Genomic DNA, 25,535 nt, shown 5'->3' on the forward strand with positions numbered 1-25,535 from the left:
GGAGCTTGGAAGCGTATGGGGCATTATGTCATTATCTTATTAAAAATGGAAAGAGCAAATGAGTTCTGTCTGCTCTTGATGGGAACATCTGCAAACTTTCACAGCACTGACATAACACTGCATTGCGCTGGCTTTTCCTGTCTTATAGGCTGTACAGGCACTGGGCTTTGATAAGTCTTGGGTCTCCTGCTGCAGAGGATCTTACAACGTGGGATCTGATTACGAGACTTTAAGCCCTTCTGTTCCATGAGGAGATGACCTTGGCCCAGAGACCAGTGCTTTTGGGTCCAAAATTAGCTAGAGATCCTTTCTGATGCAATGCAGATAAATGAAGACCTGCAGGACGTTAACTCGTGCCAAGTGAGGGAAGACCTGTGTATTTATTTATGCCACAGGAACTGTCACAAGTCCTCAGCAGCAGTCATCAGCGGTGTCACGTTATGCAAGTGGAGCCTGTAAAGCCCAGCTCTGCCTCAGAACTGTAAGCCTGTTTATCTCTCCGCGCTGGGTCAGGATGGCCTGGGGCTCACTGACTGTTTGATTCCCGCTGGAGATAAAGCAATGAATCTTCGAAGATATAAATGATTAAAACCCCATGAAGCCTCGAGGGTAACTTCATTGAAGGCACTTCCTCTGTTTCCTCAATGAGAACAAATGGACAAAAAGCTCCATCTACACTCTGCTGCTGCTGCTGCTGCTGCTGTATTAGAACATGATTATCATGGTAATTGTTTCATTGTTGTTCATTGTGCTGCTCAACAAGGTCAACCTGTATATGGACCCGTAAGAAACAATTCAGCTCGTCACGCCTTGTCCAGGTTTTTCCAGGGGAAAGCTCGCCATCCAGTGGTCAAATGGAGAACCTACAGCACTTAATGACAACAGAATCAATACTTAATTACTTTTCTATTAGCAAGCCTTAGAAATGAGAGTTTACCATCGCTACCAACATTGGCATTAGTTCAGTGTGTGAGAGCATCAGTAGACCTGGTAGCAGTATATATATCATTAAACTGTAAAGTTACTGACATAGTAAAGGTATAAATTGTGACACAGGAAGGAGGAGTATGGAGATTGAAAAACAAATGGCGCAACTACTGAATGAAAAAAAGAACGAATTCAGCAATTTCCTCAATGGGAAACAGAGGCTCTGGTTGTAATTTAGGCCACCTTCGACCAAAAGTCAAAGTGTTGCTGTTGCATGTTGCATTCGGGATGCAAGAGTCACAGGAAGAGGCGCAGATCTGCTGGTAGGATTTTGGCGTCTTGCTCAAGGGCTCATCTTCAGGACTCCACTTTATGAGGCTGCACATGTGAAACTTCTTACCTCAACCAAAAGTTATTTCCTGCTTGTCGATCCACTCTGACTGACTTCAGCCACGTGTGGTGACATAATTCACAGTATGTGAACGAATAGGAGCCTTTCACTTGTGATCTGTGCGCAGCCAGAAGATGGAGTCGTGAATGCGTGGCGGCTTGGTTCTCTCAGTCGGTTCCGGGCGCACAGGAGAAGCGTTTTTCTCCCACAGGCGGAGTCCTCCCCCTCTGGATGTGTTTGGAGCGGGGGCACCACCTCTGGGACGGTTTTATTTTGAAAGGGACAGTGTATGCATGGGCGGGGGTGCGTGCACTTGGCTACTCCAGGCAGCTGCGCTGTGGATGCACATCTGGAGAGCGCGTTCGTTATGAATTTGAAACGAAGTGCCTCCTCCTGCTACACGCGGACACCGACCCACATATGATGTGACTGTGACCGCAGTGAGACTGTTTCAACACTGTTTACCCCATTTGATCAGACACAGCGCTGGTTATCCCCGCAGGACTATCTGGACAGCGTGGGCACAGCAGACCCGACAGCTGGATGAGGGCCGGAAACATCTGCAGTGCCTGTTGCGGAGTGCGTGAAGTGGATCGGCGGCGGAGCGGTTCTCTGCAGCCTCTCCTGGAGGAAGCATCCCAGGAATGAAGCCGGGCTGTCTGCGTGCATGAGCCGTGGGACATGGTGGGAGTCTTCTCTGTCCTCAGTGGCGCTTTTAGCTCGAACAGAGACACCCAGGTGGACCAGACAGGAATGAACCAGAGACCACCGAGACCACCGAGTTTCTCTGCTGCCCCTCCGAAGAGACGTTTTGTCAGGCTGGGGAGGAAGACCAGTAATGGCTCTCAGCAGTGAGTGCGAACAACTGGACAGTAAACACAACCTCTCCACTTGTGATGACTGCCTTGACAATAAGTAGAACTTTTGTGTTACATTTGTCGAGAAAGTGTTACTGTTTTATTCTGCGCATAGGAACAAATTAAACAACACCAGGCAGTTGGGAGGAAAAGGAAGTTCATCTGAAGTAACAGACTTTAAGATTTTGTAAACTAAAAACGTCACCTATCATCCCTACGTGTTCATCATCATCATCATTCCATCGTGCAGGTCCAATATCCTCGATCACAAGTTTAAAATCTTTTACGTCCAATTGGTGGCTTAACTGCAGAGAACCTTTGAACCACAGCTATAAGTAGCTTATCAGCTTGGTTAGAGTAAACAACACTTCATTATTTCATTCATGCACTGAAGGAAGCTGAAAGAGGTGAGACAGACTGGACGGCACTGTGCTGGGGACACATGTATGTACACACTGCACTGTAGCAAGATATGTGGGGTGTATGAGAATGAATCCACAGTTTATTGTGCTACTAATGCTTTGTATTTTCCTTCTATTGAACTTTGCTTTATCCATTTGCTGTTCCATCAGTTGCAGTTGTGGTCTTTTCCTCCTCTTAAGGATGTTGGAGGCAATCGCTAAGATACAGATCTGCTGGTGGGAGTTCGATGTCTTGGACAGCAGGTGTTGATTGAAGACTCTCCCTCTCTTGTTCAGATCATCCTCGTCCACTGGCAGTTTATCGACCAGCAGGTCTGCTGAGGCGGTGGCCATCAGGCAGCCCAGCAAGGACAGCATCCGTCGCCATACCAACCGCCTCTCAGGGGTCTTCCTCCGTGGCCCCACCTCCAGCTCAGGCTCCATGGCTCTGACGGCAGGTCTCAGGTCGTCACTGTCTATCCAAGGCCGGAAAGGCAGCAGTACGTCCCGTTATCACTACCCTTCTCCTAACATATTAGCTGGACTGGCTGTTTGTCTTCATGGGAAGACACAGAATCAGGTTGCTAGTGCCAAATTGACTATAGGATATGAATGAATAATTTTTGGAATGTTGCTGGAGTGGAATTACACAGATTTATTAATTATCTTTACTTTTTTGGACAAATGATGGTCAGTTGGGGAGTATTCTGAGAAAACAGCACTGATGATGTCATCGGGGTTTAGTTGACATTTGTGAAACAACAAAAGTGAAAAAGGAGGGACTGATTTGTGATGTCATGGGTTGGATTATGATGCCACAATGACCCATTCCACACCATTCTTCAGACAGTCTTAAAAGCTAAATTTCAGACATAAATAGCTATGATCCATGGCAGTGCAGCGCTTCTGTTGCCTGACTATACAATTTCAAACAAATGTCATAACACACGTAGACTGCTAGATTTCCTCACTGGGGGGTTGAATGGCTCTGGTCCTGTTGGTGCAGCATAACTGTTTCATTGTACACAAACTGATAACATAGTTCACAGTGAAGAATGATGCATAATGAATGTATTATATTTGTTTCAATGAGGAGACTTAGAGACATTGAGTCCTTCAGGGGAAAGTTATTTAATTTCTAATTGAATTTGATATAAATTCTCCTCTATTGCTATTTTTTGCCTTTTTGTGTATCAGATGTGCTTCAGTTATGTTTTTTTCATGCCCACATTGAGCTCAGAATGTTTTGTTTTGTTTTGTTTTTTTTTGATCTGTGTAAAAGAGGCTGTGGTTTTTCAGGCTCTTCAGTTCTAAATCTGCCTTTTTAGTTTTCTAGAGTCCAAACTCGAGCAGTCAGTTAACTTATTTGTGCTGTGTACTGTAGCTTATCATAACTGTTTGTTAATGTGCTCTTGAACAACAAGTGAAGCCCAAACGTTACATCGCATTTCCCCTGTTCCCATGTTCTGTAGTGATCTCTGCAGATGCTTTGATTGAGGATGACCCGTCTGAGCTTTCCAATCAGATCACTGCTCCAGGAATCCTGAAGATCTTTGGAACTGAAATCTGTGAAGGAGCTCACTATAAAAGCGTCCTCGCCACTACACACTCCAGTGCCAAAGAACTGGTTAAAGAGGCCCTTGAACGGTAAAATCATGTTATCTGTGTGTGTGTGTGTGTGTGTGTCTGCCTGCTACAGTGTATATGTGAGTCCCTGTGCGTCTATTCAGGGTAAAATGAATCCATGCAAAGGCTCTCTCTGCTGCAGTTTATCTTTGTGCCACATCATTTGTATATAAATCAGTCAGGACTCTTTTTGATTCACAGAAGTTTGGCAACAGATGAAAGGTTAACATGTCATGTCGGTATATCGCAGACAAACAAGTTAGATTTTTTCCAGTTTATTATAATTGAAGCATAATGCACAGTGTATGTGTGTGTGTGTTTGTTTGGAGTACAAAATAGTTCATTTAGTAGTTCTGAAAAGGTCTGAAGCAAACCATAGATCTGTGTAAGAGACAACCAGTGCGGGCCACGGCTCAGAGGCAGCCTCTCCACAGGGTGAATGTCTGTCAGGGTTTGCCTACGTCTCAGCCAAAAACATAATGGAATGTTCAATGCAAGAGGATTTCAGCTTGTAGAGGAAAGAATGAATCATTTTCTCTTCTCTCTGTGAAGGCTGCACTGTAGCAGTGGCATCTGCATACATTGTTGGTTGTTAGTAATGTGTTAGCAAATACATGAAGTATATTGGAACATTTTGTCTCTAGTGCTAGTTGAATGGAATACCATGATAACATTTTACTTTGATTAGCATGAGGAAACAATCCTCTCGCGAGTCACCGGTAGATGTAAACGTTTGCACAGTTAAGGTTTTTGCATGAATTCGTATTTTTTGGTTGATAATGGCACACAGTTTAGCTCTACTCAATGAGGCGTTCATGTATTTTTTAGCTCATTATTTTGGTCTTAAGCTTAACAGCATTTAAAATACAATGTAAAAGTTTTGGATCTGTAGCGTGCACTGGTATGAGGCTTGAACACAAACCACTCTGCTCCCTCCACTCCCCCTTCTCTCTTCCCTGTTACACTCTGCCAACACCTTCACCCATGTCTTAAATGTATTTTTCTTAGTGTGAGTGTGTTTTCTTTTTTTTTTTTTTGGCCTTGGCCAATTCAGTATTAGTGAGCTTGCCAGCCTGTGGGCCAGGCCTCCAAAATATGCACATTGTAGCATTAAAGTTGTGGGTTGTCAGGACTAAACCTGGTGTGAACTCTACAAGTAATGCAATAACCAATTGTTTGCCAACATACTTAGTGTGTTAGCTTTGTAATGTAAAAACAAGTCAATATTGTGTTTACAGCTTGTGGTTTGTGTAGGAAGTCTGTAACTTTAGTTGAACAGCAGCCGCTGGGGCTGTTTGCAACTACTGGATAATGGTCAAGTGAAAAAGCCTGCAGTTCCTCTACAGCCCGCTGGACTCCGGTTCAAACAATGAGCTCAGCAGATGTTATCATGTTTACAACCTGATACAAAAAAAAAAATCATCTGGAGCTAGTTTCCTCCTTAATGAGGCTAAGGTTTTATATAAAATTTCACCAAACTTAAATCAGATGACATTATATCAGGGATTCAAATCTTTGATGACAAGTGACATGTCTCAGCTTCACACACCCCACCTCTTTGCTCAATTTTAGAATGGGACTGAGTCAGGCACAAAATGGTAACAGTGCTGTAGCTCACTTTTATTTCCAGTCTTTTACGCTAACGAGTAATCAGAAATGTTGGACAGTTACGCACCAACATGTATATTAATAGTAGCTATTAGATATGCTTTTTTGTTTTTTTGCAGACCTATGCACTAAGATGCATGTAATTCCAGTCATTAGTCACTTAGAATGATGCCACATATTTTTAATTTGAGTTAGACAGTGTGGAGGTGTGGATGATGATCAGTCAGTTCCAGGAGAGTAGATGTGGTGTCTTTGGTGATTTACAGTTCAAGAAAGCAGAGGTTTGAAATGTGCACACATTTTTTCAGTGCTAAATCAAGTTTTCCCAGCCTTTGATCTGTTTTGGTGCTTACGTGTATCTGGCTATGTCGCACAGGTATGGCCTGGGAAAGGAGGAGTCAGAGTCATATGTTCTCTGTGATGCCATTGGCTCAATTGGGCCGCATCAGTGGAAGACTGAAGGATTCAGAGTTGTCGGCGACAACGAGAAGCCCCTCCTCTTGCAGTCACTATGGAAACCCAGAGAGGGCTTGGCGAGAAGGTTCGAGATCCAGAGGAGGAGCTCAGTGGAGGAGAAGACGTCGAGAGACAAAGACACTGTCACTGCTGGTAGAGTGACGGCCTTTAGCCTTATGCTGCTGTAGGGACTGATCATTTCACAGCACACCACATCCTGATTCATGGTGGAGCCTTTACCATGAAATAAAGTCTGTATTGTCAGGATTTAAGCCATTTTTAGGGTTCTCACAGTAAAAATGTGGTTTATTGGCCCACTATTTTTCCACTGAAAATCATCCAAGCCACACAGACCAAAATGTATTTTAATAGGTCGACAATTTCTTTCTGTTTGTTCTTTTCAATTTCTGTGACAGATTTGGGCTTGTGTTTCATTTTTACTGTCATTACAATAGACTCAGAAACGTAAAGGTTAAATCACCCCCTGTTATTTAATGAGACTGATTCCAGTAAGATACCCTTCTCAGTTATAATTCAGTGTTCAAACTCAGTTCTATAAAATATCCTCTCCAATTTTATACACAAAGACTGATAGAACAGAAAAATGCCCCAGACTTTCCACAGGCACATCTAAAAAAAAAAAAAAAAAAAACCCAAACCAAACCAAAACAAAAAACGCTACATGGCTGTGCTAATGCAAAGGGTGGACCACTGTCTGTCCCCTGCTCTGTCTGTCAGTCCTCCTGTCTGTCTGTCCTGGAGCCCCGGCTGAGGTTGACACAGCTGTGGCCGTGGTGTGAGAGTGTGTCCTGTTTGTGCTTGGCATTTATGAATGAGGCGGCCTGGGATAGCCTCTATCAGTGCCAGCCTGCGGATGCCTGCTGTGTGGATGAACTTCGCTTTTTTTTTTTTCCTTCTTCTTCTTTCCATGAGCTTTGTCTTTCTTTCCACTCAGCTCTGTTTTCCTGAGGTCTGTGTGGGGCTTCTCTGTGTTGACTCACATGATGTTCAAATGACCCAGTGCACACTGGCTCACACACACCTCAGGAAAAAAAAACAGGTGTTGCCCTGTCACTGCATTCCTCTATTCCCTAGTGCTCAGTGTGAAGCCGCTCAATTAGCATATTATTTTGACAGCATTTCCCGACTCTCTCTTTTGTTTGTTCATCTCCCTGATAGGTATCAATGCCCAGGCTCGCAAGCTGCAGAAGAGCCGCTCCAGAGTGACCTCCACCCTCATAGACAGAACTATGGGTCGAAACCACAAACTTTGGAGGAGCAAAAGTGAGATGGACCTTTTAGATTCTGACACTGGGACCAAACAAGACACAAATCGCGAAACATGTGCCAAGGATCTAAGTGAGAGCCTGAATCAAATGCCAGCGCAGATCTCAGAAAGCTCCAAAATAAGCCCAGAACAGAATCACATTCACAGCCTGAAAGCTCCCCCCCAGGGGTCCCAGGCCAAAACAGAGACCCTCTGTCCGTCCAAGCCAAGAGGCAAGCACGGAGGACAGGAGTCGCAGAGGGAGGAGATGGAGAGCAGTGACGATAACAACACACAGTACACCATTCACCCTCCTCACAACTGTCCTTACCTGCTGCTGCTGCAGGGCTGCAGCCCCACACAGGTATCTCATTCACACACACGCCACTACTGACTGATTGCTCAAGCTTGACTGTCATAGTGCCGCAGTCATAACAAGCATCAGGTCTGCCAAGCATTCTCCGTTCAGGAAGCATTAACGTGGCCGCCGTGTCCGTCTCACTGTGGAGGGCACTGAACTGCTCACAATCAACAACTCAACAGCCAAGATGCAAAAACTCAGACTAGACTTTTCAGTCAACTCTTCAGATGAGCAATCAACTATTAGCATATGGTAAACCTGCTCAAATGTTTAAAGGTTACATTAACAGTTTTATAAATGAGATTTTTAATCACACTGATAATTCACTGCTTAAACAAATGAAAAAGAAATAAAAATAAATACACTGCTGTGAAATGCTTGTTAAAGGTTAGCATTTGTGCCCAGTACTTTTTTGATTTGGGAAATGCACACTCAGCAGTTCCACCCAGTGGTACTTTTAACAGACTCCCTTTGTCTTTTAATTTTGTTGTGTTTAAAATGGACAGGGTGTGAATAAAATGTGAAATATTTACAATCCAATTAAATTAGATTAAATGGAAATGCTAGAATAAGATATGACACCTGTCACAGTGTTCCTTTATATGCCAAGTATTACCTGAACAATCTTTCCTCCCGTTCCTCCAGGATATGAATTAACTTGAGCCTTTAAGTACAAAATGATGTAGGTATTAAGTGCTGGAATAACAGAGTTACCACATTAAAAGTAATGAACAGTGTAATTAACTTAGCTTCAGCTGTCAAAGGCTGCTAAAACTTGAGGGGTGCCAACTTCAATCAAAGAGCTATTGTTTAAAAAGATTGTTTTGAGTTTTGATCTTAAGTCTTGCACCATTATTACTTTAAATGGCCCTGTATGAGAACAGAAAGTGAAGCAACAGTATCTTGGCAGATGGCACACAACCAAATAAACACTGCTTTCTTTATGAAATCTCCATTTATTCAGTGTATCGGGACAAAACAGACTGAATTATATCTTGTACTTCCCGAGCACAGCGTGTTGTCCCAGTGTAAAAAGAGACTGTTGGACAATCATGATGTAAAAGGTTATAAAGTAGAAAAAACACTGATCAGGAAACAGAAAGACAAACCAGGCCCTGCTTCCTGAGTGATTACAGGCACTTTTAACAGTGAGCAGCCACACACACACACACACACACACACACACACACACACACACGTGCGCTGTGATTGTTACTTTGTCTTGTTTCTAAAGAATCTGAGGGTTTTATCATAGGGAGTTTATTTGTGCGTTTGTTCAGTTAAATCTGCCCCGATATTACACAGAAAACGTCAAACATATTAATCCTGCTCATTGTTCTCACTCACTGAGATTATCCACCAGTCTTTGTTTAATCAGGCTTACATAAGAACTGTAATTCTCATATATTCACATGATCATTTTGGACCTTTAACTAACAGGCTGTTGTGTAGGTGCAGGTCAAACTAATGATTATTCAGTCTCTGGTTTCCTTTTTCAGTGACTGATGCAAGAATATATTGGGCCAGTCTCACTTCAGTTTTTTACTTTTTCTTTCTTTTAACCACAAATACCTTTCTGTTTTAAGACCAAGATGCCTAGAAAGTTAAAAAATCAGTTTCTGAAATCATTCAGTTAAGTTAAAGGAACAGTATGGCCATGCAAAAATGTTCCAAGTCAAAGTAAATGCACTTAAAAATAAAAAGTATGCCAATAACATATCATGCAGGATTGAACTTTTTAAAATGTGTACAATTGCATCTCATTATACTATATTATTTCATCATATTTTGATATTGTATCTTATTTCAACCACTTTATAACACTTCTTTAGTTAGTTGTTTAACGATGAATCATCATATGGGAACTTATTAACCAGAAGTTTCACATGCAAAATAATATGAACTAGCGACATTTCAGGGCAGCATGGTGGTGTAATATTAGTGGAAGCTGACCTGAACAAAGCATCGCAGCATAGTGGTTAGCGGTGCTGCTCCACAATAAGAAGGTTGTGGCTTCAGTTTCCAGCCCTGAAGCCTTTCTGTGTTGAGTTTTCATGTTCTCCCCTTTCTCCTCTAATCAAGGCCTTTATGACCGCACTGATGTTTGTAGGCTTGTCTGGAGTGACAAATCAAAACCTGCAGTTGGAATGAAAACAGCAAAAATAGTGTGAGGGGCATTCCCAGCTGACATTTGGCGAGGGCAGGGCTCACCCTAGACAGGTCGCCGGTCTAGACAGGGCTACTCAGGCCTGCGGGCCGGGCCATTGGACTGTGGCAGAGAGCTGGAGTAAACATAAATCATCATCACATCGTCGTGAGGTGATGATTGCCACTGCAACACTGTTCCGCCCCCTGAATGAACGGAACAGCTACACAAAGACAGCACCAAGGGAGGATTTTTTTTTTTTTTTTTTCAGATTATATGCTGTATCTGTCTCCACGCAGGACTTCATCATCTACCTGCTTCTGGGACTGGAGACTCTAATTGGACGAAAAAGTGATCGTGAAGATGGGTCAAAGCCCAAAATCCTCTTGTTTGCCGCCGACATTCTTCAAAGACACTGCTGCCTCCGTCGACGTAGCACCAGCGGTCCCATGATGCTCTGGCCTGGTCAAGATGCTGTGGTCACAAGGAACGGTGAAGTGCTGAGAGATGAAGTACAACTTAATCCTGGTGATGTTATCGGGATGGGACAACACTACCTGTTTCTGTTCAAGGATCCTGCGGCGTTGATGCACAAGGTGAAACTACTGGACACACATGTGGAGATGAGTCTAGACCATATACACACAATAAATCATGCCCTCAGACATCTCACTGACATTTTTATCTTTGTTGTATCTTTCCTGTAAATGAAGAATGCGAGCAGTGTTGCCTCTAAGCCCAGCCTGTCTCCTGTCCCCTGGATGCTGGGACACAGCTCCTCTGCTGCTAAAGCCAGCCACAATACCAACACGATCCTTTGCAATACCTGCACATCAGCCTTCACTGACCTCCTGAGCCTGAGCAGCAAAGAGGCCCTAAGCGCAGGCCCTCCGTTTTTAAAATCCCCCGACGGCCACAGCCTGACTCTGAACTATGACACAGAGGACGAGGATCGCATCGTCAGGGAGATCATTTCTACGGGAAGTGGCGGAGTGACAGACAGACCAGTGCTGACTGCAGCGCTTCTGCTGTCCATGTGCATTCAACATTCGTCAACGTGTCTCCACACCTCAGACCTGCGCAGGCTCCTGCTGCTCATAGCCAGTGGAATTCAGGGAGTCATGTGGGTGAGTTGGGATTAAAGGAAGTTTATCTGCAATCAATATTTTCACCAATAAATGAATCAAGACACTGTGCTCAGTAATCAACCAGAAATCAACACCTGATTCTTCCCTTTAGATTTATTTTAATGTCTTCAAGCTCCACAGCTCCCATCATAACTGTTTTGGTTCAGTTTTTGTGAAAGGCTCTGATGAACACAAAGCTAGTGAACTTTGTTCTTTGTTGAAAAAAAAAAACAAACAAACAAACCAACAAACAGACTTAGACACATTTATAAAATGGATAATCGTGACGCTATCTTGCTGATGTTTCTCAGTGTGTGAACGGATAACTGCTAACACTGCTATCCATGACAGTGTTATGTCGGAGATGATTTATAATTTTGTTTTCAGTACAATACAGAGAATGCTGCAGCTTTATCACAATTTGGTTTCTATTGGCTGTTCCAAAGTCTAGATTATCACCAAGAAGAGCTCCGTTGTTTTCTATTAGAGTAACAAAATGCAGATCATACTGGCTGAGTGGTGACACAAATCCTGGAAATTCTTTTATGGACATGTTACAGTACAGTTGCTTTTATGCAGCTTTTCTCAAGTTTGTACTTCTTTTTATTATAAGTGTCTTATTTCCTATTTCCTCCCTTTTTTTTTTTAATTTCTTCCAGGATCACACCAAGAAACTAGCAGCAGTTCAACCTGAAGCGTAAGTGGACTTTACTGTTTGATTTTCTCTTTTGTCACAGTTCAGCTTTCACAGCTCTTTCCCCCTGTCCCGCAGTCTCATTGATGAAGACTCAAGTTCAGAGGACCCCCAGCCTCTCAGCCTGCATGAGGTCATCTCAGGACTGCGTCCCCTCATGGTCTGGATGTCCAACAGTTTGGAACTACTGCAGTTCATCCAGAACCAGCTACCTCTTATCCTGGAGTGGAGAACCAGAATGGAGCAAGGACAGGAGGAGGTTGAAGAAAGGGAAGATGATGAAAGCAAGGAGACAGAGACCTTAAGTATGTTAAACAACAATCTTGCACTTTTACATCATTTTCTTTTATCACCTTGATCATCATCACCATCAAAGTCATTCCTATAATGAATTTTAATTACAGATGTAAAATGCTTGTGTGCAAAAAGTTGTGAGTTAAAAGTTCAGATCTAAATAGAAAACATGTTCCTCCTCACGAGGAGCATTTTTTTCTACAGCTCCTTGCACAGCTCATAAAGGACAGCTAACAGAATACAGAAGTCGTAGTCATAGTTCTGACTTACAAAGAATTCAAGCAGCTCACGAGCTCCTAGCTAAGCCCTGCTGTGTTATCTGCCGAGGGAAGAAGAGGCCTTGACTGTGTGTCAAGCTGTGACTGCTCTCAACAACAGCTCAAAGTATCAGGACTTCTTGGGTCTGTGTAGTGTCCTGGAGAGGGTTTGGTTGCGGCGGAAAACTAAGTCCCACTGGAAAACTTCTTCTCCAGAGATGAAAAAACCTGAGAATGGGCCCAATTTGTTTTAGGGATTTAGTCATGGACTGAAAATAGCAAACATCATTAAGTATAAATGAGTTCTTTATGCACTGCCACAACACCTTAGTCCAAAGATTGGTGATGGGTTTCAGGGTCGGATCATCAGGACTACAGCCACATGCCTTGGACATAGGGCAGAATAGTAGACTGATCCTCACCGGGTGATTGAGGACTTTCAGTTCCTCTCAAAGAGTTTTGGCAAACCTTCAGACATGGATAGCAGGACTTGACACATCCGGAGAGATCTTCTACTTCATTCTGGGGACATTGTTGTGCGCAGCAAAGAGAACTCTCAGGAGCTCTTGAACACAAATAACAACACATCCCATAGCTCCTCGGTGGCAGGGCAGCTGTGGACGTCCTGTCTTTTAGACACAACTCCTCAATGTCACATGGAGTTTGGAGAAATCACTATGCTCCAATTATTTGTTTTTCAGGGTGATCGAAATTAGGTTCTGGCCATTGTCTTATCCATGAAGAACTAGCTCTTCGGCAGAATACTAACCAGTCTGGATAAGGCTTATGACCATGTCACATGGGAGAGAGGTGTTATTATGAGTGAAGGCACACAAAGTCAAAGATGAGTCCAATGGGCAATGGACTCCATGAAAGTGAATGATTTTCCCCAATCCTGTTTGAATCAGAATGGATCAGAAGTTCACACTGAAGGTCGACTCAGCCGAGTATGAAGTTACTGGGTGGAGTGACATTGTCTCAGTGTCGAAGTTCGTGGTTCTCTGCTGGTAAATGATGGATTGAACCCTTCTAGTTTTTTAGAAGGAGCTTGGTGGGGCATCACCAATAATGCAACTTTTGCATTGGACCATTGAAGCGAAGAGGGATCTGAGCCAGAAGCTGTCAATTTCATCAGCTGGTCTTATTTCCAACTGTCACTGAGAATTAGATCACAGATACATTTACTTCATCTGTGGATTGCTTGAGGTCAGATCAGCACGTCCAACTGGAAGGAGACCCAGATTAGACCCAGAACTTGATGGAAGGATAACAGATCCCAACTGGCCAATGAAGGCCCCTGGACCTGTCAGGCTCAAAAGAGGGACCTCTGGAAGTTCCTGTTCAGTCTGGTGCCACCACAACCCAACATCGGGTTGGACACCAAAAAGCAAAAACAAAATTCTTCAATCTCTTTAAAGACACATTCAGTATTTTTTGTGGAGCAACGCCATTGTTCTTGTGTGTATTTATGTCTGGATCCTTTGCAGCCATGTTGGAGGTTCGCCTGTCCTGTGTCCGCTCAGCCAGCGAGGAAACGATGGCAGTTCTCGAGGAGGTGATCATGCTGGCCTTCCAGCAGTGTGTATACTACATCACCAAGGTGAGATGACGGCCTAGTACTGTACACAACATCTAAATAGTGGTGTGTACGTTTGTGTAATGAGTTAACTTCACAGCTACATACACTCGACTTTTATGGGAACGCACTCATATAATGTAACGATCTGCAAATATTTCTACACCGGATTCCTCTGTGAGAAGGTTAATAGTGAATGGAGTAGCAAGTAGTCCACTCTCTGATGATGATGTGTAGTTCAAGAAAGGAAAATAATTAGACGTGAGCAAAGAATAAAGAGCCCAGTTAGCTGCTCTGACAGCTTTCTAATGGACCCATCAACTGCACTGCCAGACTACACTGGGGGCATTATGACATGGGAGGGAGGACACCAAGGGTCTTTGTGTGTGTGTGTGCTTTAGGGAAAGATGAAGGGATCAAGTAGTGTAGCAAAAGCAGCCTTGCATTTCAGCCTCAATTATTTCAGTTGATCACGGATGTATTAAATACAGATGACGTATGGGACGTTTCACTTCATCTGGAACCCAGAGACATGTGTTGACCATATAAGACACTGGAGGAATAATCAGGAACAGATAATTCCCAACCAATACTGGCCAACCAAGCTAAGATCTTAAACTGCTCCACCCAGAGAAGGATATTATTATTAATATCTGACGCTGCAGCTCTTAACAGTCTTTGTATCTTTCAGCTAATCGTTTCGATTTTACAGGCTTTGACTTTGATTTATTCCCAGTGAGCTCATTGGGTATGTTTCAGGTGATTATGTGAGACAAAAAAAAGTTAGAGACAGATTTTTCTTTGCCTCCAGAAGAAGAGTGGTTCTTTCACGCAACTGCTGGTTGCGTAAAAGAAGAAAAGTATTCATCAGTGTAATCATGAGAGGAGTCCTCAGATATGATGACTTATTGCAGTACTAATATGTCCTTGTTATAGCGAACAAGCTGCAAGTGACAAAAATCTCTTGGCACTGTTTTAATTCTGATAATCGACACGTTTACAGTGTTTGCTGAAAGGAGTTTCCTCTGGGCCTTTTGAGTAATTATTAATCTCTGTAAATGAAATCAAATAAAAGAATATGATCTGAACTGAACATTTCCCTCTATCACCTGAAGAATTTCTGATCTCAGGAGCAATTCACCGCTTACTTGCTGACCATACAAGACACTATTGTAGGGGAAGCTACTTTGAAGCAGCACTTTTTGCAAATTGTTTCCACTGAAGAAAGTTGAACCAGACAATAAATCTAGTTCAGTGAATAAATCTAGTGAAAAAATCTAGTGTAAACTTCTAAAATTGATAGTGTACATGTGATCAGAATATTTTATTTATGGAAAGCCAAATGATATTCTTCATTGGACTCAGATTCAGAGGGTTCATCCGTGATGATGATGTCACAGCATGGGCACTGAGTAAAGCCAGCTTTAGGCTTTTGTACATAAACTACAAGATTGTGGCGGCATCTTCCTGGCTAGCTTCATAGAGGTCATGCTGCAACAAAAAGGGGCGGAGCTAGTTGAACTGTATTGGAAAAAAAAAAAACTGGAAAGACTTCTTTTATGACTCAGAATCATTTGTAGTTGCACTAGCTAACTTTCTAAATTCTAAAAAAATAATAATAATAATAATAAAAAAAGGAGCAGGTTACTACAAACTGTAGTTAAACTGGTTTAATCACATGGGGCTCACTGCTCCAAAACAAAAGTAGCATTGGCACACGGAGAACAGAGCGTTTGCTTGGAGCCACAGCGTCCAAATGTGTCATTTCACTGATGCGCCAAACTCATGGGACGAATTTGAGTGGGGACAGTTTTAAGTTCATACAGTGACATCAAAGAGTCCATCCTCCTTCTCAGTAAGCAGATGAACTGAAGCAGAAATCATTCCTCCTTTAATGACCAGGATGATCCAAACCAGCTACGCCCAGTTGATGAGCTCAGGGCCAGAACTAAGGAAATCCATGTCCAGTACTGAGCCACATCTGAGACACCATCAGTACAGTGTTGGTCTGACAGGAGCAGCAGCCAAACCGAGGTCTCGTGTCTTGCCAACTGGACTTCAGCGTGCCCTCCCCCACTCATCAACAACACGATACTGTATCTCTAAAGAGGAAACTATAGGAACCTAAATATTCCTAAATGTCCTGCTCATTTGAGACAGCACATTTTTCTCAGAGAGGAGGATGTGGTTATCTAACTCCTCCTCTCAGTCAGCATATATTTCTTTCAACAACTCTGCCCAGTGAAGCTGATGACTACCAGATGTGGTTTGTCAGTAAATCCATAAATAATCCAGGACTATACAACAGTATGGCCATGCAGATTTAGGTTGCTGCATTCCATTTAAGTTTAATGTTGAATTGATTTTATGTTGCATTACGGTCAGATTTACTGCCGACGTGCCGATCTCTTCACTCCCTGCTTTAAATAACATTTAGAAACCTAATCAAAACCAAATATAATGACACACACATACATGTGTTACAAGCATGTGGCTGTCAATGACCATGTTACTTCTCATTTATCTGAAAAATAAAGACCTGTAGCTGCACATTTGAGAGCTTAAAGTAGATTCAGGCATTTAGGAGGAAAACAGACTGCGTCTGACCACTGACTTTTGATGATTCAAGGGATTTCCATTGAATGGCTCTGGAGTCTGGAAAAGATGGATAAACGTGATTTATCTATTGTGGAACAAAGGAAGCAATGATTTCTGAAAATGAAAAACTGCTGGACATTTTGATGATGACGAGAAGATCAATAGATAATTTTTGGTCCAAATCAGGGTCAAAAGGGACATTCACACACCAACTTGTACTTAACCTAAAACTCAAGTTTGTTCGTTTTTATAATAAAATTGTCTATCTATCAATCTATCTATCATGTTGGATCAATTTGCAATACAGTAACAGGAAATAGGACAGAAGAACTTTTTAAATCAGCTTTTACTCGAGCTACATTTTACCCAGTCAATTTATAGAATAAGCATAACATTTATTGACAAAATGTAACAGAGGTGAATTTTATTCACATTTTACCATTAGGCTTACATTTTAACTTAGAATTGAAGATGTGGCCTCGTTGAGTGGCAGGTGGGTTGTGTGCATTGTTGTCTCAACTCCACACACGCTCTACCTCTTTGTCCATGTTTGGATTGGGCTGGTGGAATCAGGCACTGCCAAGAGGCAGGGCAACGGTGCAGCAGCTCAATATAAGCTTCAGAAAACTGAGGTCTGTGGTTTCTTCACAGAAAGAAGTTTTTATAATCTTAAAATAGATGACAAACATGATCATGGTCTAAACTCTTCTTTGTCTTCTATGTAGAGTTTGTGTTCAGCTTTGTTGAGCAGTCTTTTCTTGAGCTCATCCAGGTGTGTTGCTTCACAGCAGGTCCTGATTAACATCTGGGCTGACAGATGGAATTTTGAAAGGGATGTGGTAAAGTTTTCGTCAGGTGATGGACTGGCCTGGCCAAGCGTTAATGGTTTGTGCGAGGACAGTGCCAGTGTTTGTTGTGGTAAGACAGAGCAGACGACACTGACAGTAACTCCACCACATTCAAAGCAAATTCACGTCAGCTCCAAACAGCGGTAACTTTTTCTTAAATCTTTTTATTCTGGGCTGTTTCGTGCCCCTGCATCAAAGTAATTGTAATTACTGCATGATGGAAGACAAAAGGCGCCACCGCCAAGGACGCGTTGTAATGAATACACATGCACTACTACAGCATTGTGGTCAGGCTGTGCATTTACTTACCCGTCACAATGAATGCACAAACAAGCAGACAACAGAGAGCACAAACTTCCTTCCTTGACTCTGGGATAATATGAGCCATGACTGCATGTGGTAATTCCAGCATTATTGAATGAATGAGTCCTTGCTGGTTTGGCTCCACTGAGCGACATTTTCCAACCAGAAACACAGCAGGATTATTTGGCTCTGTCTTCACCCAGTTTAACTGTCTCATGTGTGACAGGGGCCTTGGCTGTTGTATTGCACTGCTCATGCGACCCCGGCTGTGGCCCCGACTGCGGCCCTGGCTGCAGCGTCTTACAGTAAATGTAAGCTGATCTGCTCAGGGTGGATTCCTCCAGAACTCTTCACTCAGCAGTCCTGTTGCAGAGCCGTGCCAGGCCCACATGAGCCATATTCAGCTTTTCAGGAATGTGGCGGCGCTGGCCTTGGAAGTGTGGTGGGTGTAAGAGCTGGATTAGAGGGGAGAGGGGATGTCTGTGTACAATTAACCCGAACAAAGCCGTGGTTGTATGGGCTTACTCTGAGGAGCAGTGACGACCGTTGGCTGAGAGAGAGGAAAACTAATCTTATATCAACTCATGTAGCAGAGTGAGACATGTAGAGGCAGGATGGGTGGTCTCAAATCTGGGTTAGATGGCAACATGTTTGAGTCTACCCCTGTGATCAGAACATTAACTTTTCCAACCTCACACTGACCCACAGGAATGACGAACGCTCTGCAGCGCCGCACTCACACTGAGTCGCTGAGCTGCACAGCTACCTTCACGACAACACCTCTGTCTCTTCAGGTCCTGTACCCCATCCTACCTGGACTCCTGGACTGCAACCCCTTCCGGGAGAGTCCGGACTGGCAGGTGACCGGCACCAGTGGACTGCAGGTCCCTGTAGAGGTCCGGCAGGTTGTGGAAGTCCTCAACGAAGCCTGGGTTCTTCTGTTAGGCTGTCAGCTCCATCCAGAAATGTCCTCCCAACTCATTGGCTACCTCTTCTACTTCATCAACGCATCACTCGTCAACTCACTCATGGAGCGAGGTACCAGTGGAGGACTACACAAACCTTTTACAGCCAAACCTACTTTATATAACATTAGACAAGGAACCACACAGCGACCAATTCGACCACAATTTGATACAGACTGTTAATGACTGGAGATAAAAGTAATCCCTCTGTGTTTAAGTGGAGACACAGAAATGATTAGTATTGACAGTGAACTGTAAAGCAAAAGTAAAGGTAATCAGTAATCCCTTCTTCTCAGTGCTGTGTGCTCAGTCAGTGGCTAGTCAGCCAGTCTAACGCATGGCTGGGTCAGACTGATTCAAAATGAATGCAGACCCTGTACATTCTCTAAGGTGAAGTCATTGCTGAGCCTTAAACCTGCATTCAGTCTAACGACCATTAGGGGGCAACTCCACCTGTTGTAAAAGTCATTTAGATTGTATTGAAGTCTATGTGAAAATGGCTCCACTTCTCATAAGATTTCTTAGCTCAGTTATTTTCCAAATGAGCTTACGGTCCCAGTCTGTAGTTTCAAGTCTTCACTACGTCATGATGTTCTTTTTTGAAATGATGGTCCCATTTAGAGGAAACTAGACCGTAAAGCTGTGTATGCATCAGGCGTGGCTACTGGGATTGAAAGACTGCAGCACATATGGTGACCCTCAACTCTACCCTCTCCTCATGATATGTAAACCAAATGGCAATGGCCAAATTACAGTGACGTTATAGCGGCTTGATGCTTGGTTCATCCAGATTGTGATGGATCTGATCATAGCCTCACCATGAGGCGGATGAGAAGTATCTCATCCAGACTAGTCTGTAAAAAAGCCACTCTCATGTTTATCCAGCACTTTGGTTTACGAGCACATTCCCATCAGCCTCAGTTGCACTCCGTGTTTGCTGAACGTCAGCATTATTGTTCACATTTGGCCCAAAATACATTTCTTACAACAAAAACTCAGACATACTCGTTCTGCAGTTTATATTTATAAAGATGTGATCATCCTCATATTCTGATCATTTTGCTGTTACTACAGAACCTTTTCATTTTCATTTATTCATTCTGCCTTGTATTCTAAAAGCGAGAAAGAGGAGGAGGGGCAGAAATATGACAGTTGTGTTGAATTGTGGTGGCCTAGTGGTACCGTGGTTAGCCATGCTGCTATCACCGCTCATATAATCTGATTACGCCTTTGTACATTTACTACTGTAGCTCTACTGTAACCTACATCAGTTGTGCTTTAACTTATAACACGGCGGTCAACAATGCTCACATCAAGAAAGTTGTGGGTTTGAACTCTAAGCCTGGGGCCTTTCAATGTGAACTTCGTCTCTTCTCTCTGTGCCTGTGTGGATGCTCGCCAGGTTCTGCAGCTTGCTCCCAAAGTCCTCAGGCAGACAGGTTTAATTGCCCTTAAGCCTGAGGGTGAATGGTGCAGTTTATTTGTGGCCAGCCTGCTCCCTGGTGGCTGCTCAGAGTCATGACCGTGAAGCTTCTTCGCTGTCGCATTTCCCCACAATTAATACAAATACAGAAAATGACAACAGGTTGAAATGATGATTTTAGTAATGAGCACCAATCAGATTAAAAAGATTCATCAACTGCAAGAGTAGGTGTTTGTTTTTTGGGGGTTTTTTTTGTATTAAAAACCATTTTCTGAAATGATCAGACAGCATTGGGGGACACAGGAAATGGTTTTTCATTCATCATGAGATTGATATGAAATAAATAACTACACTAAGAGCACAAAAATTTCAAATTAAGACTAAAGCATTCATAAAAAAACAAAGGTGAAATGTAAACATTTTAAATGTTCACATCATGGTCAGATTAAGAAGGGACAAAGAAGAGCAGGAGCAGCAAACCGTACCTTTCTCCTCATGTGTTCACAGGCTCAGAGCCAGGTTTCTACCAGTGGTCCAGAGGCGTACGAATGCGGGCCAATCTGGACCTGGTCCTGGACTGGGCCGAGACAGCTGGACAGGGAGAAATGGCACTGGAGCAAACGCACACACTCTCATCAGCTGTCAATCTCCTGGCCACCCCTCGAAAGAATCTACTGCAGGTAAAACACACTCACTAACCGTGTATCTAACTTTAGCCTGGTCATAGGAGATTTTGTCTGCAGAAAACGAGACAGTAAATTTCCTGCAGCACAGACAGCAAAATTAAAATGAAAGTTTCTGCCCACTGTAATGAATGCAAATATTTGAACATTATGCAACGTTAATCTCAGCATAATGGAAAAGATAGCGAAGAGACAGATATGAACGATTTCACATAATAAACAGAGTGAGTCAGAGATAGCTGCTCCTAGCAGGCCCTCGCCCATTAACCTTTGACGATGTGATCAAAAATGTTTGCATCATGTTATCATGAAAGAGAAATGGCCAATAGGCAAAGCTCAACTGCCATCCAACCAATGGTGATTACTCAGATATTACTTATAGACAAAGGCTGAGTAGACGGGCATAAAGGTCAAGTTAAAAAAAAAAAAAAAAATCAGCGTCACAGTCTGTGGCAGCATCCGGCAGTTTGGAGGTTTATGCAGACATGGTCCTGGTCATTCCACCTTAAAATATCCAGGTGCTTTTGAACTGTTTCAGGGTGGTCACTGTCCTGCCAGACTAAGTCTTTTTAGTCATGGAAAACACTTGACACAAGATGTAATTATGATAGAGAAGAAATCATTTCAATATTAATATGAACAATATGAATGTTGTTGTTAAATAAGATGAAGTCAATCGGTCTCACGAGACGATGATGGTTATATCAACTTACCAGATGTGGTTTTCATTTCCATGTCAATGTGCAGACATCTTGGACATCTTTGCGATCTGACTACCCTGCTCTGAGTCGGGCCCAGCTGAACCACCTGCTGAGTCTCTACAGCCCAGCGTCCCCCTGCAGACACATGTGGACTCCCACAGCACAGGACGAGGCAGCAGCTTACCGAACTGGTGAGAGAGCATCAAACATGTGGCCTAAGTTCATCTTCAAGATTCATTCCTGTTGACTACGTGGCTGTGATTGTCCCCGTGCTTCCTCAGCTGAAATCCTGGAGAGTTTTGACACCCACCATCCTCTGGTGCTGCCTTCAGGGGGTTACCAGCTCCAAGTGAGAGGGACTGTGAGAGACGCTGCTCTGAGGGAACAGCTCAGCAAGCTCCAAGAGCTTATTCCCTCGCTGCCCAAAGTCTCAGCTACCAGAGAACAGCAGGTGCAACAAACAAACAAACATTCATGAGTCATTCGCAGCACTGGACAGAAAAATGTTGGGAAACATGAGTACTACAGGCTTTAATACCTGACTAAAGAGACACAGATTCTGGGTCTGCTGTCAGTTTTATTTGTTATTTTGCCTCATTTTTTTGAACAACTCTTGACAGAGTCAGGTCCAGATTTGGCAACATTTTCCAAAGAAACCAAAAGTTCACCATGAACAGAGATCAGCCCTTTCTCCTCCTCAGCTCCACCTTCTCTTCTAGACATGCTTTCCTCTGGTGTAATCCATAAATAGATGGATTGCTTCATCCATCCATCCACTGAAGGCCAATGTCAGATACCTGTACACCCAGTCTTGACATGAGCGTTGGAGCCGTCCACATACCATCAAGGCTCTCTTTGATACTGGGAACAGACACCTAATATGAACATCTGACTCAAGTGAGAATGAGCTTGATGGAGAATGGAAAGGACAGCATCGTCCATCCCAACGCGTCCCCTGTAGAAACAGCCTGCTCAGCTCTGCCTACCATTACTTACAGATCAGCACCTGTATAGCTCACAGATCTCCTTCATGCTAAACTAACTAAGTCATATAGTATATTGTGCAAAGAAAACAGTGGTGTCAATCTTCATTGTCATCATCATGTATCTCTTGAAAAGGCAGCTAATGATATTTATGTTGACGTAATCCTTTTCGTCATGGCAGTTTTCCTTTTTCGCCATTTGCCTCTTTTCTTCAGGCAACTGTCTGCAACCAAACGCCCCCATCTGCTGCATCACCTCCATTGCCCCGGTCCCCAGCTTCTCCTCTTTCCAGCCACTATCTGAATGAGTTCAGCTCCTGCGGTGCCTTCCTCTTGTCCCAGAAACTCAAACACCTGGAGCTGCAGGCGAGCAGCAATGCAAGGAGGTCAGGACTGGACGCCTCCTGTCTCCTAACCCCACCCAACACGCCCCACATCGTCGAGCATGTGGACAGCACGAAGGCTGACGGAGAGATGCCTCCCTGCTCCTCTGATGTTGATGAGCATGACGAAGGTACAGACACAGGTCCCTAGTCAAGGTTTTTCTTCTGCTGATGATTAATTGAACATCCCTTCTTTCTCCCCTCATAGGTGGTTTAGTGTTTGAATGTCTGTCTGCACTGAAAGTAGACCGTCTGAAATCAGACTGTCCCCATATGAAGGAAAAGAAAGAGGATGAGGGGCAGCAGCTGAAGGAGGAAGAGGAGGAGGAGGAGGAGGAGGACCATTATGACGACAGCACTAATGAGGTTTTTAGTTTGGAGCTGGAGCGTGGTGAAAGAGGAATTGGTCTGGCTCTGGTTGACACAAGGGTGAGTGAAAACAATGGCGTTACTGTCATCAATAATTCATCATGATCATGTGAGGGAAGAGCTGCAGCTTGACTGGTTCAGTCTCAGGCTGTGTCACACTGACGTGACACCACTGACACGGTTACAGTTACATGGTGGCTGTGCTGCTGTTCCACAACTTGTGTGCACTGCTACCTAGTGGTTTAGTGATTTACTCCACCACACTGAGCATCTGTACATATATTGCAGCCCTTTGGCCACTTGGTGTCATGTTCACATGACGTTTGATTGCTCAGAAACATTCTGAGTTTGCTTTCAGTGTTTTCACTTGAATTACTTCAGCTTGAACATTTTGTTCCTTTCATCTCACTCTGAAGTGACACATTAACCCCTTCTGATCTTAACCATTGGTTTGAGGGCTGATTCCAGTTTGTATTAAGGTTGTTGGTGATTTATTTACATCATCACAGAGTCTATCACCCTAATACATAATCTGCTTTATGGCATGTTTTCCTCTAAACCATCAAAAAAAAAAAAAATAAAAAAAAAAATGTCATGTTGTGTTGAGGACTTGAAACAAGAGACTGAGACCATAAAGTCATTAGAAAAATATTTACTGAGTCAATTAATAGAGTGAGAAACAGAGCCATTTTCCCCTCGAGTTCAATACAATCTGATTTTTCAACCATTTGAATCATCCCCTGAAGGGCATTAGGTAGAATGAAGGTTTAATAGACTTCAGCTTTACTTTTCAGTTTAAAAACTGTATGCCTTATTCTTTTCACGCTTTTAGTTTGCTGGTGGCAGTTGACATCCTTTTTTCAATCGATTTCGCCTGTGAAGTTATAACTGATAATTCTGTCATTTTCTCAATTTTGTTCAACTTGACTTTCAAGGTTAATGAATGTCAAAACATTTTGTTTCTTTTTTCTTTCTTTTTTTTAATATTCAAACAGATTTTATTTTATCACCTTTGGGCTTTTATTAAGTCCTTCTTAAACTTTCAGTGTGTTACTGGTCTCTCATTTACAGTCATAGCTTTCAATTACACTTAACTTCACTGCTAATAAACTAAAATTAACATGCTAACAAAATAAAATAAATCACAGTGTAAATGTCACAGTTGCCAGCCCAGGTATTTGCTGAACCTCAGTGTGTGGCGAAAGTTTGATGACTGCATGAAGTGACCTTTTGACCTCTTCTCCAAGGACACCTCCTTCAGGGTGAAGGGCGTCTTCATTCGTGCTGTGGTCCCGGGCTCTCCTGCAGCCCGCTGTGAGAAACTGATACCAGGTGACCGGATCCTGGCTGTGAATGGAGTCAGCCTGCTGGGATTGGACTATCAGAGGTGAAGCAGATTCACGTCCACATCTGAACGATTCAAAATGTCATTCAGCTCTCAGATTTTTTGCATGTCTTGATCCTGTGTGTCTGTCTCTCTGCCTTGTTCCTGTCAGTGGGAAGCAGCTGATCCAGTCATCAGGGGACAGACTGAGGCTACTCATGGCCAGATGTGACTGGATGGCTAAGGCCATACAGGCTGAATGCTGAGTGTAGCAGCAGCTCAGGAGTGAACAGTAGAGCTGGTTGAATTTGAGAGTGTGGAGCAGGAGGAGGACGACAACAATTGCGCGGTGAAAAAAAGCTTTGTTCTGGTTCACCTGAAAAACAGGTGGTGAAAATTTAAAGCGCAGAAAACGCCCAGAACAGCACCAGGGACACAGGTCCTCCCGTCCTCTGGAGACATGAATGGTGTTGCAGACAAATTGGGGAGTGCTCTGTTGAATGCAGAGACATGCTTGACAACATGACAGCTCTCGTCTTTCCTTGGATGGAAACATTATGCTTCTCCATGTTTGGTCATTTCCTTGCTGTTCACATGATATTATATTAATTACTGATGGATTGATGCACGTGAGTTCTTTTAATTTCATTATAACTGTTTGGTTTGGCTTCAGATCACACTTTCAATTAGTTTCAGCCTCAGATGACATTGTTTGACTTTGATCATTCGTTGTCGATGTTGTTCGTGTGAGTCTGAATTTCAAGTGACAAATGAACACCAACCCAAAAGGACTTGTTTTCTCATTTATTTTAAACTTTCAGCACTTCAATAAAGTCAGCAACTGTTAGTTCTGTCAGCAAAAAGCTCCTAATTGTGTGTCTAAATAACATTCAAAATATGGGTGACCTAAGAAAACCTGAAGTTAGTGAGGATACAGGTCATGGAGGTCGACTGATTTATTGCTGCT

The 25,535-nt window shown here is 43.1% G+C and overlaps 1 protein-coding gene across 1 annotated transcript; it reads left to right on the plus strand.

Annotated features, from left to right (window-relative positions):
• Positions 1-1,792: 1,792 nt before the first annotated feature.
• Positions 1,793-25,401, plus strand: radil2b (Ras association and DIL domains 2b). The gene is made up of 18 exons (XM_029527865.1): positions 1,793-2,169; positions 2,874-3,076; positions 4,049-4,223; positions 6,187-6,419; positions 7,446-7,897; positions 10,340-10,636; positions 10,754-11,167; positions 11,827-11,864; positions 11,940-12,166; positions 13,900-14,012; positions 18,532-18,775; positions 20,633-20,805; positions 21,556-21,700; positions 21,791-21,960; positions 22,709-23,006; positions 23,084-23,304; positions 24,492-24,631; positions 24,741-25,401. Exons 1-18 carry the CDS (start codon positions 2,000-2,002, stop codon positions 24,832-24,834), a joined length of 3,807 nt encoding a protein of 1,268 aa, XP_029383725.1. The 5' UTR covers positions 1,793-1,999; the 3' UTR covers positions 24,835-25,401.
• The last annotated feature ends 134 nt before the right edge of the window (positions 25,402-25,535 follow it).

This window comes from Echeneis naucrates, chromosome 19, assembly GCF_900963305.1.
Source record: "Echeneis naucrates chromosome 19, fEcheNa1.1, whole genome shotgun sequence".
NCBI classification, from domain to species: domain Eukaryota; kingdom Metazoa; phylum Chordata; class Actinopteri; order Carangiformes; family Echeneidae; genus Echeneis; species Echeneis naucrates.

Excerpts from the sequence above, each read along its gene's own strand:
- radil2b (XM_029527865.1), top strand. The coding sequence starts at position 2,000 with ATGGTGGGAGTCTTCTCTGTCCTCAGTGGCGCTTTTAGCTCGAACAGA. Across the intron at positions 11,865-11,939 it reads GCAGCAGTTCAACCTGAAGC|TCTCATTGATGAAGACTCAA; the intron begins GTAAGTGGACTT and ends CCTGTCCCGCAG. Across the intron at positions 20,806-21,555 it reads CTCGAAAGAATCTACTGCAG|ACATCTTGGACATCTTTGCG; the intron begins GTAAAACACACT and ends GTCAATGTGCAG.